At 36.8% G+C, this 15,011-nt stretch overlaps 3 protein-coding genes and 1 pseudogene across 5 annotated transcripts; all 4 read left to right on the forward strand.

The window, feature by feature from the left end:
* Positions 1 to 7,092: 7,092 nt before the first annotated feature.
* Positions 7,093 to 7,698, forward strand: LOC109115989. Its single transcript, XM_019203856.1, has one exon. It carries the CDS (start codon positions 7,093 to 7,095, stop codon positions 7,696 to 7,698), a length of 606 nt encoding a protein of 201 aa, XP_019059401.1.
* A 114-nt stretch (positions 7,699 to 7,812) lies between these two features.
* On the forward strand, positions 7,813 to 8,751 carry LOC109115988 (pentatricopeptide repeat-containing protein At1g05670, mitochondrial-like). Its single transcript, XM_019203857.1, has one exon. The coding sequence runs from the start codon at positions 7,813 to 7,815 to the stop codon at positions 8,749 to 8,751; it is 939 nt and encodes a 312-aa protein (XP_019059402.1).
* A 1,016-nt stretch (positions 8,752 to 9,767) lies between these two features.
* Positions 9,768 to 12,987, forward strand: LOC104824630 (PHD finger protein ALFIN-LIKE 4). 3 transcript variants are annotated; one of them, XM_019203840.1, is made up of 5 exons: positions 9,768 to 10,072; positions 10,246 to 10,278; positions 11,274 to 11,502; positions 11,668 to 11,800; positions 12,039 to 12,987. In XM_019203840.1, the coding sequence occupies exons 1-5, from the start codon at positions 9,976 to 9,978 to the stop codon at positions 12,306 to 12,308; spliced, it is 762 nt and encodes a 253-aa protein (XP_019059385.1). In that variant the 5' UTR covers positions 9,768 to 9,975; the 3' UTR covers positions 12,309 to 12,987. The 3 variants fall into 3 exon arrangements, with proteins under 3 accessions (XP_019059385.1, XP_019059383.1, XP_019059384.1); XM_019203838.1 differs by having other exon boundaries at positions 12,049 to 12,987; XM_019203839.1 differs by having other exon boundaries at positions 9,775 to 10,072; positions 12,033 to 12,987.
* Positions 12,988 to 13,617: 630 nt separating this feature from the next.
* Positions 13,618 to 14,662, forward strand: LOC104824631 (annotated as a pseudogene).
* The last annotated feature ends 349 nt before the right edge of the window (positions 14,663 to 15,011 follow it).

Genomic DNA, 15,011 nt, shown 5'->3' on the forward strand with positions numbered 1-15,011 from the left:
ATTGGGTGGACTGATGGGGATATAAACTTGATCAATGAAGCTATTTATAGTGGTTTGTGATTATACGTATCTCTGGTGTGTAATAACGTCTATAGGGTATAAACGGAAATATATATATATATATATATATTGGCAAGTTTTTCAATTTAGAGCAAATCCAAAACCTTTTGATTTTGTTAAGGTCGTTAATGTTCTTTGTTTGAGATGGAATTAATTAATAAGTGGCATTTCATTAACATCCAACCCTATCTAAGCACCTTTTATTCCAAAAAGGAAAAAATAAACAATTTTGGTTTTAAAATATTTTGACATTTACGACTTAGTTACACTTACACAAACGTTTTTAATCAAATATTAAATATTAAAACATTTAATAAAAGGATTGACACGAGACAAGTGAATGTGATGTATATAAATAATTTATTCCAAAGGCAATATAGAACTCTCAATCCACACGGTGGAAGCCCACCTCTACATACATACATATATCAGAACAAATTTGATATGCCTTTTAAATTTGATTTTTGGGTATAACAAAATTCATTATGAAATTTACCGCAGCGAACCATCGGCACATGAAAGAAGAAAACGTCACCGAGAGTTTCCTTGCATGGTAAATAAGGTACGTGTTCGACTCCTCGCCCTTAGGGATGTCAAAATGGGTCGGGTTATACGGGTCGACTCAACCCGACCCACTTATAAACCCAAATGGGTTAGCCCATTTGGTTAATTTTTTAAAATGGATTAAATGGGTTTTGGCCCATTAAACCCATGGGTTAAATGGTTAACCTATTAAATTCATCATTATATATTTAGTTAAAATTAAACTCATCTTTTAACTAATTAAAATTGTTATATTTAGATATATAAAAATTAACATATATATATATATATATATATATATATATACGAATTAAATCGAAATATTTGGTATCGTTTTCGAATCAAATCGTATCGAAAAATTATGTTTTGTTTTCGCATCAAATCGTGCCGAAAAATTTGAATCGTATAAAAACTCGATACCGTTCTGAATCGAACAAAAAAAAATTGGTTTTGTTTCCGAATCGAATCATATCGAAAAACTCGGTGTCATTTCTGAATTGAATTATGCCGGAAAATTCGAACCGTATAAAAAAACTCGGTACCGTTCCGAATCGAATCGTACCGAAAAACTGGATATCGTTTCCGAATCGAATCGTGTCGGAAAATTCGAATCGTATAAAAAACTCGGTACCGTTCCGAATCGAATCGTACCAAAAAACACGGTGTCGTTTCCGAATCGAATCTTGCCGAAAAATTCGAATCATATAAAAAACTCGGTACCGTTCCGAATCGAATCGTATAAAAAAACTCGGTGTCGTTTTCGCATCGAATTGTGCCAAAAAATTCAAATCGTATAAAAAAAACTCGGTACTGTTCCGAATCGAATCGTACCGAAAATTCGCATCATACCGGAAAACTCGAACCATTTCTGAATCGAATCATATTGAAAAAATCGGTGTCGTTTTTGAGCCGACCCGTTCAAAAAATCTAAACGACAATATTTTGAAAACATCGAATCGAATTTAAAAAATAAAAAAATCTTATTTTTTTTAAAGAAATATATAATTTTGCTTATAAACTATCGAATATAATATAATATCCAGTTATATATATATTTTTATTGAATGGATAAACCAGATCGAATATTAAAATGATAATTTCTAGGTTATATGAATATACATATTAATAGTTATATGTATATAAGTAATTTGTGAATATAAAAATGGATTTATATGGTTTATACAGGTTTAATGGGTCGACCCAACTCATCCACTATTATTAACGGATCGACCCAACCCAACCCGTTTATCCTTGAAATCCAAATGGATTGGACCCAAATGGGTTGGGCCAACTCAATTGATATCCCTACTCGCCCTTTATCCGAGCGGTTACCTCTGTCATCCGTCAATTACGACTGATTTATCTTCAACGTGTGTATCGTGGATTCGTGCATATGGACGAGATGTATCTAACCAGCACGCCTGAAGGATAACAGGTGGGTTTCCACGATAACAAAAAAATAAAAGTATGTTGTTGCATGGGAATTGAACACGGACGAACGAACAAGACGTCATCTAGCCATTGGTCGATCAAGAATCCGATTGCATACAATGTCTATGTAAACGTTTTAAACATATTTCCTTTCCTTATTTCCTAATTCTCTCTTGTAAATGTTTTCGTCTATAAAATTTTACCGACATAAGTGCATTTTCTAATCAAGAGAAGCAGATCAATAATAGTTGTAAGATAAAATCAAAGGATTCATTATTTTGTAATCCCTCCAATACTTGCGAAACTTGTCTATCATCTGCAATGCAATTGAGCGAATCATTTCATTTTCGTTCATACTCATCACCTTAATACATACTCCCACTGTAAATATCTCTTTCATATATAAGTTTCCGGTCACATACTGAGAACCAGAAATCTTCACAGTGGTATCATAAAAGACTTTTAAAAAAGACAACAAAGCACTTACTCGTGAACAATCTTCTTCTGAATCACCACTTTTCTATTCTTTTTTAGTTCATCCACATACTTCTCATCCTGCAACTCAATCAAATCAAAAGCTTTCTTGACTTTTAAAGCAGACTCCAACATAGTATAAGTGGAATTCCATCTTGTTTCCACATCCAATTCAACACGTGTGTTTGTAGGGAGTTTTTGCTTCTCCAAACAACTTTTGAAACGTTGGAATCTCATGGAAGAAGATCTTACATAATGAACCACTGAGCGGATTCGGCAAATATAAGTATCCATATATTGCAAACCATCTTTCACTATCAAGTCCAATATATGGGCACCACAACGCATATGAAGATATTCATCATCTAAGACACATCCACCCCAAACTTTTAATCTATCTCTCAAGTATCTCATTCCCGTATCATTAGCACTTGCATTATCTACTGTAACAGAGAACACTTTGTCGATTCCCCAGTCAAGTATACACCTTTCAACTGTCTTCACAATTATGTCACCGGAATGATGACTAGTTACTTGACAAAATTTGATGATTTTCTTCCGTAACATCCAATCACTATCAATGAAATGTGTCGTCAAAGACATATAACTAAGATTCTGAGTGGATGTCCATAAATCTATGGTAAGGCAAACACCAGCCGTATAACTTTTGAAAAACTTTTTCAGCCTATTCTTCTCCTCCACATACAGATTCAAATAATCACGAACTAAAGTCCTTCGAGCCGTTATTGAAAATAAAGGTTGAAGCGCATGTGTATAATCTTCAAGCCCTTTCTTTTCTACATGTCGGAAAGACAACTCATCTATAATTAATATCATTCTCGTCAAAGCCTTACGACACGCATTCTGATCAAATTGCACATAAGAGAGGACATTATCTACTTCATCAACCTTCCTTTTCAATCGATGATGCAAAGTTACTTGTTTTTCGTCTTCTCCCCATGCTTCTCATCAGGTATATCACATACTAAACGCGAATAAGTTTTCAAGTGATTAAGCATTGCACTAGTGGTGCTACCTCTTTTTGTTCGGCAACTAATCAATTCAGAACAATGATTGCATCTAGCTTTCAATCCTTCATTTGTTTTTTCAAAATGATCCCAAACATGTGATCGAGGTCTAGATACCTGAGATCCAACATTCTCGTCACTTGCCGGCACAGACACAGATTTTGTCTCCTCCGTAATCAGGACTGAATTGTTGGTAGGCCTCTTTGAGTTTTCTGCTATATACTCCATCTAAACAAAAAAAAAATAATAATGAGTTCCACAAAATTTTAGTCACTTGAAGACAATTAGATTCAAACCCAGAACTAACATCTGTCTGATAACAGAGAAATATGAACTTAAGAATTATTCCAGCAACATTTAAGAGGATATTATGATTCACCAAACCTTAAAAAATAACAACTTTTTGCTTTAATACTAATAACAACATCTAAAATATAAATAAACTGGAATTTATATAGTATATTCAAAATTCCCATTTGGCAATTAAGGTCACAGACCAAGCGAAAGAACTATAGAAACATTCTACGAGAACTGCAAGTGAGAATACGACCAAGGTTTCTAACAAGAGCCCAACTCGTCCAATCAAGACATTCTTCAAAAGACAACTCCAAGTGGAAACATAAAATATTCTAACAAAGACTTTCAATCACTTCTTCTGTTCTATAAGTTTAATAGGCTTTTCTGATCAATATTGCTCAATGTACCATGTAAAATCTCTATCTATAACAAAAAATATTTCGATCAAAACTCTTTTTGAACAAATCTCTATGTGCAACAAAATATTGTAAAAAAAAAAACAAATCGATGAGTAAAAGATTTGTAGAAACTGTATCTTTAGATCCAAATATCTGCAATACGAAGAATGGTCGAGAAGAAGAGAGAGTTAGCGGAGACTGGAGAGCTATAAGAGAGGGAGAGAGAGAGACAAAGAGTGAAAGCGACAGAAGAACTCACGTAGGAGTGTTGGAAATCTTGAGAAAACCCTAACTTAAGTTTTATTTTTTGTAAAGTTACCCTTACATATAAACTAATTACAAAACTAGTCATATATTATTAATATTATTAAAAAGTACGGATCAGATCGGATATATCGAATATTTTTATTTTGATATCCGTATCCGACAAATATTTTGAAACCAATATCTGTATCCGATCCGTGGACTCCAGATATCCGAATTTTCGATTCGGATACGAGTCGAATAACGGATCGGATCGGTTTTTTCGGATACTATGCCCACCCCTAATGAACATTAAGAACTCAAAAAACGAAGAGAGTAGAAAATAAAAACTAAGAAAAAAGAAATATATAGATCAGATCGTAACGCTACTCTGATACCATATTGAAAAATAAAATGGAAAAATTAAAAAGAAAGAAAAAAAGAGAAAAATAAAACAAAAAAACACTTTTATTACTACATCTCTTCTTCCTATTGTTGTTTTACAATAAAAATAATTCATCTATTTAGAAGAAACAATAAAAATATAATTAAAGAAAGAAGACCTTGATTGGGAGTAGTTTTCCCATTTTTTGGAGATTAGAAAACCAAAAATTCTCCGGTCAAGTTTTTTTATTTCACTTTTCCTAGAAACCTGGTAAGTCATTTTTTTAGAAAAATCATGTAAAAGCCAAAAACTAATTTTTTCTAGATTTTAGGGATTTGTTAAGAGATTTTTTCATTTTTATCAAAAAATATAATTATATAAATTATTTAAAAATAAAAATACCCATCATTTTAAAAATAATTTCATTTATACATATAGATAATATTATTACCATTTTTATCATAACTCATATTTGATAAAAAGTTTATAAAAAAACAAAATTTGAGGTATGTAATTCAAAATTTTTTATTCAAAATATATATTGTAGTCATCTTATATCTATTGTTATTACTAGTATTAATAAATATGATTTTTTTTAATAATAAAAATCCTTTTTAGTAATTTTTAAATATAAATCTTAAGTCAAAAGCTAAAATATTATTTTTACCAATTAAATTTTCTAAAAAACTGTAAAAACTACAAAAGCCAAAAACAAAAAACTAAAGCCAAAACCTCAAAATAAAAGCCATCTCCGAAATTTAAAAAAATAATATATAATGAAAACAAATAAATCAAGAAATGATTGACACAATTATCATTATTTGTTAATTGATTTTGTATTTTTAATTTCTCTCAATCATCTTCATAATCATTTCTAATCAATTTCAATCTTCTTAAATATAGATTTCTTTCATCATTTCAAATGAAGTAAGAACCTGCAACCATACAACCTAAAAATTGAAAGATCGAAGACGACAAACAAAAATGGCGGGTATCGGTAATCAACTACCACAACTTCCACAACCCCACAAAAGCACTACAACCGTCCTTACGTCGAGTCGATAACCATGAGCTGAGACGTATGGTGAGTACAACTCATCCAAGTTCATGGAATTCCTATCATGTATCTGAAAGTCGATAACCAGTCGAACAAATTTTAAACTTAAACCAACATTTATCCAAATACTCGCACGCAAAACTTTCGAGGATGGTGTTATGAAGACCTCAATGTTTACCTCGCGACATTCAAGAGAATGTGCAAATCGGTGATCTTCAAAGGCATACCAGAAGAAGCAATCTTTCTATTAACATTCTCGTACTCTCTCAACGACTATTTTGGATAATGGAACCACTTCAATTTTGAAAAAGATTTGACACTATTTTTTTTTTATCTAGATAGTTGTTGTATCATGGAATCGTACAATATAAAGAAAACATTATATTTTTCCTCTCCGATCCTCATTGTCCCAAAAGACATCATCGAACTTGGTTAACCGGTTTTGTTTCTCTATTCGAATTCCGAAACCTTAAACCGACTTTTATTGGGTTCCTGTGTTTAGTTGTTGGTTTGTTTCGGTTTAATCCGGGTTTTCGTTAGGTTTGGTTAATCACTTAGTGAAATTGCAAGAGACGGCGGAAACAAAGATGGTGTTCTGGGTATTTGGATACGGCTAACTTCCGCGGAACCCCGGATTTTAACATGACAACAGAGTCATCGGCTGCGTTTTCGATCTCAATACAACGAAAAAGCTCGAATCTTTCCGGTTCTTTTCTTGTTTCCCAAGAAACCCGACAACGAAAGTGGGACCCGAGAAGGAGAGATTAGCCGTGGAATGGAGGTGATTTATAGATTATACCCTCTTCTGATTCGTAGTGGAGCTTGGGAATTCTCGTGTTTACTCTGAAATCCAAACAACTTTTAGCCTCGGTGCATTTCACCTTAAAATTGGGTATTCGAAGAATTTAGAGTATCTATCTCATGGAAAGGTTTTGAATATCGCTAATTTGCTAATTTGATATTCGTATTAGTACTAAATTTTCAAAAAATTAAGGGTATTTTTAAAATAATACTATCCACTGGTTATGTGGCGTGTGAAGTTATTTAAATTAAAATTAACAAATTATAAGAAAATTCTTTTTATTATAAATGACACCAAATACATTTTATCGCATTTCACCGCTCCACCGGAAATTCCCTCTGCAGGTAAAGGTGTAATAAACGGCAAGAGAAAAAATGGCCGCTCATCATCTTCTTCGACCTCGAGCACCGACCATCTTCGATCAAACACGAAATCTGTCGGACCTCGTAGAAGCCATCATTTCCCTTCTGAATACCCTAAATCCACAAAACCCTAGACCCCAATGCTTCGTGTCTTGCCCACTCAATCAGTTTTCGCCGTACCTAAGCCCGGGCCTCGTCAACGAAGTAATCAATCGGCAGACAAACCCTAAACGAGCCCTCTTTTTCTTCAACTGGGCATCGAATCCAAGTCCCAATCCTCAAAATTACTCGCACTCCCGTTCCTGTTATGCCGCCATCACTGATCTCCTCCTCTCGCGTTCACTCTTCTCCGTCGCGGCTTCTATCCTCGAGAAGTCTGGGAATTTCAGCGACTTCTTTGTTTCTAGATTCGTTAAAGCGAGCGGAGATCGCGGGAATCTCAAAGGTGCGGTGTTTTGGTTCCACAGAGCGAAAAGTATTGGAGATGGGAATTGCTTGTACTCGTATAATGCATTGTTGGGTGTTCTTGTTAGGGCTAACAAGATGAGTTTGGCTAGATCGATTTTCAATCAGATGTTGAACGATGGCATTGTGAAACCGGATGTTTCTGCCTACTAGTTTTCCCATTTTTTGGAGATTAGAAAACCAAAAATTCTCCGGTCAAGTTTTTTTATTTCACTTTTCCTAGAAACCTGGTAAGTCATTTTTTTAGATCGGAAGCTGTTTGATGAAATGCCCGTGAGACCGAATCCTATAGCTTTCAATACCATCATAAATGGGTATTGCAAGAAAGGCGATATGGAAAACGCCAAATCTCTGTTTAGCCTAATGGCGTCTGGTGACAAAGATTGCTTGCCCGATATAGTCACTTATAGTACAATGGTTGATGGCTATTGCAAGATCGGAGAATTCGACGAGGCAATGGGTTACATGGGAGAGATGATGAAGATCGGCCATGAGCCAAATATCGTGACGTTCAATGCGATAATCTATGCTTTGTGTTTGCGAGGGAAAGTAGATGAAGCGAAGAGAATGATGACGGAGATGAGATTGAATGGTGTGAAGGAAAATTTAGCGACTCATACAAGCATTCTAAGAGGGTTTTGCTTTGCCAGGAGATCGGATGAAGCCTTTCAATACTTCAAGCAAATGGGAAACTCCAACACGAGCTTGGACGCAAAATGCTATGAACTAATAGTTCGCGAGTATTGCAAGGTGAAGAAACCAGATAAAGCTTTATCCCTTATTGCAGAAATGCGGAAAAAGAAGATGAACCTCAAAGTTTCAAGCTTTAATTCCGTGATTAGTGTTCTTGTGGCTAGGAATGACCTTAACTTAGCCATGTCCATATTGAAGGGCATGCCGGAAATGGGTTGCCCTCCAAATTTCGTGACGTTCAATACAGTGATAAGCAGCCTCTGCCGAATGAGAGGAATGATGGCTCAGGCTCAGGAACTTGTTCTTGAGATGCGTCGGAAGGGAGTGAACCTTGATGCTTGTCTGTACGGTGAATTAGTTAAAGGTTATTACCGAGATGGAAACAGAACGAAAGCAGAGGAAGTTCTCAGAGAAGCCATTGTGGAAGGTTATATCATCGACGATGATAGTTTCCTTGCAAAGGTGTGTCTGGAGATGCAGACGAAAGCCGGGTGGGCGAAAACGATTTTTTGAGGAAATGTGTCATAAAGATCGACACATTAACCTCGATACTTATCGGGAACCTCTGAAGAGAGACAGTTTATGAATCAAACAGTTTCCTCAAATTCAAGAAAATGTTCGTCCACTGGCAAGAGTTGTAGCGATTAGAGGATGAGTCCGTTATCCGTATGAAATGTACTCTGCGGCCATGTATTCTTCATTTCTTTAAAAAGTATTGGGGGTGAAATTCCGATAGCCTAGGAATTCAGGGGCTAAAGTTGAAATATGGGAATCTGAATAATTTAGGAAGGATATCCAACAAAATTCTAGCTAGACTTAAATTCAATTCAGCCGAATTGAGGCACATGTCATAACTTTCCGATGTATTTTCTCCTTTTGCATTTCCCATTTAATTTTATTTAATTTAATTTTCCATTTTTATATTTCATATTTTCCTCGTACATATCAAACGTCGTCTAACCAAAACATCACCAAACATTGTCTAACATGGAGGTTTGTTATTTTATTTTATTAATATTAAAAATCGATACAATCCAAATAATACGTAATCATATTTTAAAAATAAATAAATCTGATTTCTTAAAACTGAAATTAAAATTAGATATAAAAATAATCGAAAACTTTGGTTTTTTTAAAATAAATATTTTTATTAATAAAATCGGAATTCAAATAAAAATCAAAAGAAAGTGAAGCGGAATATAATCCCAAAAAAACTGAATAATTATAAGACAAACCAAAATCCAAAATCACCATCCATAATATTTCACATTAACATTTCATATAGCATCATGTAAATTTGGGTTCATAATATGCAAACATTTGATGCTATGACATCGGCATGATGTGCGAGATCCTCTTCGCCGGTGGTCGGAGAAGATGGTTTCGCCGGCGATGAACCCTAATCGAATCGGGGATTGCCACGTGGCAAGATTATAGAGTAGAAAGAAAGATAGGGTGGTCGCTTCCTCATCTGATTTTTCTCTGGGCTTCTCTCCAACTACGGACTCTCCCCCATGTTTTTAAATCCGCTTAATTTATTCTTTTTGGTTCCGTCCTTCCTTCTTCACATCCATCTCTCTCTCTCTCTCTCTCTCTCTCTCTCTCCTCTGCAAAATTTTGGAACAGGTCGTATTCATTTGTCCTCTTTTCCCTCCGTTCGCTCTCTCTCTCTCTCTCTCTCTCTCTCTCTCTCTCTCTCTCTCTGTGGCGAAGCTCTTCAGTGAGGTTTCGGGTCTAATGGACGGAAGCGGCGCGTACAACCCACGCACGGTGGAGGAGGTGTTTAGGGATTTCAAGGGTCGTAGGGCTGGGATGATTAAAGCCTTGACCGCCGGTAACATTTTTTTTCTTCCGTTTCCGGTCCAATTCTTCGCTTTTCCTTTCTGCATCTGACTTCTTCTTTTTTCGTTTCTCTTCTGGGATTCGCTGGTTTTTACTTCATTACTATACTTTCGTTCATTCTAGTTTGACGGGGAAGTGACTGTTTGTTGGTTCTTTTTTTCGCAGATGTCCAGGAGTTTTATCGACAGTGTGATCCCGGTGAGTGTTTTTCTTTTTCCCAGATGGGTTTATGGTTTGTTGATGCCTGTGAAGATAAAAATTACTGGGTTTTTTTTTTGTCCTGAAAATTTGAGCATTTCACTTCATTGTGGTTGTTTTCCGTAATCGAATGTTGAAGTGAAGAATTAGGGTTTCGTAGTTCTTCGTTGGTTGGGAAGAGAATCTTTGCTCCAGTTGCTTTGATAGCTTTATTTTGAATTGGTTTGGAACTAGTTGAGCAAGGATAGATTCTTTGTTTGGCTTGGTCGAATTCAGCTTTCGAGTTCCGTTACTGCAAAATTTTCTGTGCAAGGTCATATTTTTACCTTGATGTTCTCTATATACTTGATGAAAATGCGTATGAGTTGGTTTTTCTGTCATGGTTAGAGCAATGTAACTTGAGGTTTCAAGCGCTGGAAAATTGGCCCAAGAATTGGTGTTTCCTTGCTTCATCTCAATTCGCGTTGGGTTTCTGCTTCTATCTACGTGCAGAGATGTTTTGCGTCATTTGGTTGGAAAATGGAAATTGGTTATCTATTGAATGTTGATTTAATGAGAAGTCTGCTGCTACGAAGATATAGACATTTTTCCAGTTAGGTGTCTGGTTTGCTACACTTTCTCTGTTCTGCTATTCATGTTCCGTGACATTTGTCTCTATTCAAGTAACATCTAACCATGGACTATTGACAATGTATGTCAAATGTTCTTTGTTCTCCCGAGTTTATGAATATGACGAGTGATGAGTGATGACTCGTTTTGTTCTCAAATCGTATTGGACAGTTTAAAATCATGGGTTCAGTCTCAGACTAAGAGAAATGTTTCCTCGTTTTCTTTTTCCGTGTTGCCTACTTTAATCGTTTCCTTCCGTAGATGCCTCAGGTTCTTGTAGTCTGTCTTGTCTGAAAGAATACAGGCTTTATTTTTGGTTTGGAGATGTTTATGGTCCAGTTTTGTGAATCCAGTTGGCCTTATTGCCTCATTGGTTGTGATTATAGAAAAGGAGAATCTTTGCCTTTATGGACACCCGAATGAGCATTGGGAGGTGAATTTGCCTGCTGAAGAAGTTCCCCCTGAGCTCCCGGAGCCTGTTCTTGGTATCAACTTTGCCAGAGATGGAATGCAGGAGAAGGATTGGTTGTCTTTGGTTTCTGTCCATAGTGACGCATGGCTTCTTGCTGTTGCTTTCTTCTTTGCAGCAAGGTTTGGATTTGACAAAGCCGATAGGTGAGTTTTTTTTCTTCACCTCCCACGACTGGAACTCTTTTGTCTCGTCTTTGTGTGCCTCTTTTGTTCTGTTCTCTGATTGGCTACAAGGTAGTTTGAGATATGCCATGCTTTACTGCTTTTTGTAATAGAGTTTTGTTAATGATCTACTATTTTTTGTTGCAGGAAACGGCTTTTCAATATGATCAATGATCTCCCAACTATATTTGAGGTCGTCACAGGCACTGCCAAGAAACAGACAAAGGAAAAATCCTCAGTCTCCAACAATAGCAGCAATAAATCCAAGTCAAACTCCAAGGTAAAGGGCTTTACTGCATTTGCCTGTCCTTAATAGAATGCAAATTTCCCATCCTTATCGTGATGTCAAAATTTAATGGCTTCTTACGGCATATGTAATACACATCATTTGTGATGTGCCTAATCTGATGTCTCTGCAGAATATGTAGATTTATCAGCGTTGAGTGTGCTGTTCTTGTGCCTTATAACTAAATGCTTGTTCTACTTATTCTGTTTTTTTGTCTCTTCTAAAGCTACAGCGTTTGTCAGAATCTCGAGGAAAGTATTCCAAGCCAACACCCAAGGACGAGGAGGAAGACGAGGGTGTGGAAGATGAGGAGGATGAAGAGCAAGGGGAGACACTATGTGGGGCATGTGGAGAGAACTACGCATCTGATGAATTCTGGATCTGCTGTGACATCTGCGAGAACTGGTTCCATGGAAAGTGTGTCAAGATCACACCAGCAAGGGCGGAACATATCAAGCAATATAAATGCCCGTCTTGCAGCAACAAGAGGGCTCGGTCTTGATCATAGTGTTCATCTTCATTTCTCTCGACGCCTCCTCCTGTGTATTCCTTGGCATGATCATGGACAGCTAACTGTCTGGTGAGATCAGGTTTGTTGGTAGAGACAGTGTGATTTGGTAATGAGGCAAGTCCCCTTTTCTCTTTTAGCGTTAAGAAGTTTAAGTTAGCAGTCAGAGAGGAAGAAATCAATCGCCAGCTTAGAAAAACAGATAGAGAGCTCTGGTCGGAAAACCGATCATTTCTGGTACCCTACCGAAGGGATAATTCTCTTCAACGGCGATTGCATGAAGGAACACTTGTGTTTATATTTTCCTAGTGACTGTTGCTCTGTTTTAATGCTTGTTTACAAGAGAGAGAGAAACACATTCTTCAACCAACTGGGGCTATTTTCGTTTCACTATTCTGTAGGTTTCAGAATCTTGGTTGAGTTGATTTTGGTACAGAGTCATCACAGGTTGCCTTTGCAGAGGTGTACAGGTTGTCGGGTTAGGTCAGGACCTGACCTGGGTAAGTCGGGTCGGGTCAATATCTGATCTGGGTCGGACCAGGTCAAGAACTGATCTGGGTCGGATCAGGTCAAGATCTGAACTCTGGTTGGTTCGGATCTTTTTTATTTGTCTGTGTGGCTGTTGCATGTTCAGATTACAATTACGATTTGAATCCCATTAATGGCTTTCATAGTAGGATTTAGATTTATGATTAATGGTTGTCTCTTTGATAATGAAAGTGACTTCAACAGGAGAGATAGTAACTTGGGGAAGGCTCCAAGAGTCTCGTGACTTGAAAATTCGTATGTATATGCTAAAGAATCTGCGTTATAATAGGTTCAAATCTATTCTCTCAAGGCATATGGATCGAATTTATTTTGTGTTCATGGTAAAACACATCATCCAACGGTCGATTATATAATTTTAAAAGGTTCGTATCTGATCGATTCAATCTTATAAAATTGGTAATTGATCGATGTAGAATCGTAATCTTGATTAATTCAATCCCATATCTAATCGATACGGTATTAACTAATCTCGTATTTGGTCGATACAGTGTGGAAGGATATAACTATCTTGGTTCAATTCAAAACTGAATCTTTATAGGTGACGTAAATTCCAATGTAAGTCCATTTGGACCGAACATCAAGGGTGATAGATGAGTTGTTACAAAACAAATCGCAAGTCAACCGTAAGTCTTTTTCAAAAAAATAAAAATAAAATAAAATAATAATGTCTTTTCCACCATCTTATCGTCTGTCACCACGACCACCTTCACATGTAAGTTAACCCTCATGAAAACGTACCCACCAAGTACATACATGCATACACACATAAGTTCTTATTAAATAACGCCAACGCTATAACTTCATTGGAATCTATTGCTCTCTTCTCCCCGCCCAAAAAAGAGCGAACAGAAATCTCGCTTTTATAGAACGTATACGACAACACTTTCACATAAACATGGATGATTCAGATTTTGGGAGGACGAAGTTATTAGATATGAGTTTCAGCAATGATACCCGGTTTGAGTTCGAGTTGTCTGACCTCGGTTTGTCTGAAGAATGGATGGACGATGATCTTGCGTCAGCGGTCTCATGGCAGATGCAGCAGATGAATCGTTTCAGCTGTCAAGCGAGTGAACCCGGTTGCTCTATCAACAACATCCCCCAAGGAGCAAGCAACTATACTTCTTCCACGGTTGCTGCTGCTGCTGCTGCTGCCAGTAAGTGTGTGTCGGCCTGCGTTTTCTTTTTCGGTTCTTGGAGATTTTTCAAGGTCAGAAGGAAGCGGGAACACGGTCTTCTTTATTTTATTTTGTTTTATTTTTTTGGTCAAGAAGGAAACGGGAACAAGAAGAGTAAGAGAGAGAAGAAGACAGCGAAAGAGAGAGTTGCGTTCAAGACGCGGTCTGAAGTTGAGGTGCTTGATGATGGGTACAAGTGGAGGAAGTACGGGAAGAAGATGGTGAAGAACAGACCTAATCCCAGGTATATAGGAACACAGATTTTGAAGTTCAATCGTTCGTGCTGACGATAGACAAGAAGATCTCTACCCATGATTCTTGATTAGCCATGGGACCAGCTGAAAACATATATATATAATTAAGAAAGAAGATCTCTACCCAAGATTCTTGATTAGCCATGGGATACGAAAACACACACACATACATAAGAAAGCTTTCGGGTAATTTGCAGGAACTACTACAAATGCAGAGCAGATGGATGCCCGGTGAAGAAAAGCGGGTAGAAAGAGAGAGAGACGATCCAAGCTTTGTGATAACAACTTACGAGGGATCCCACAATCATCACTCGGGGGTGCACGAGGGCCAAAGAGACGCGTGAACACTTGTCATGGCTTAACTCTGTTTCTTTTGCCCTTTTTTTTTTGGTAATGGTGATTTCTATTAATAAAGACTTACAAATTTACATCCACCAGCCCCAAGCTGTACAGAATTACTAAACAAAATGACGATAACCCATTCGCAAGTGGTACAAAAAGCTGATTCTATCAGCAAGATTCTTCAACTTCAACTTCTTCTTACTTCACGATCTGGTGTGTTCGGTGAGACAGTAACAGTGCTCCAATAACGCCACATCAGTGCTACGCATATGATTTTTCCTGGCCAGCAGTATACTCCGGATTGTTCTATCCACCTTCCAACGAATAACCGCAGTTGTCCGCGCATTGTTACGATGTATACGATGATTTCGCTC

The sequence above is a fragment of the Tarenaya hassleriana genome, unplaced genomic scaffold (genome assembly GCF_000463585.1).
Source record: "Tarenaya hassleriana unplaced genomic scaffold, ASM46358v1 Cleome40, whole genome shotgun sequence".
Classification (NCBI taxonomy): domain Eukaryota; kingdom Viridiplantae; phylum Streptophyta; class Magnoliopsida; order Brassicales; family Cleomaceae; genus Tarenaya; species Tarenaya hassleriana.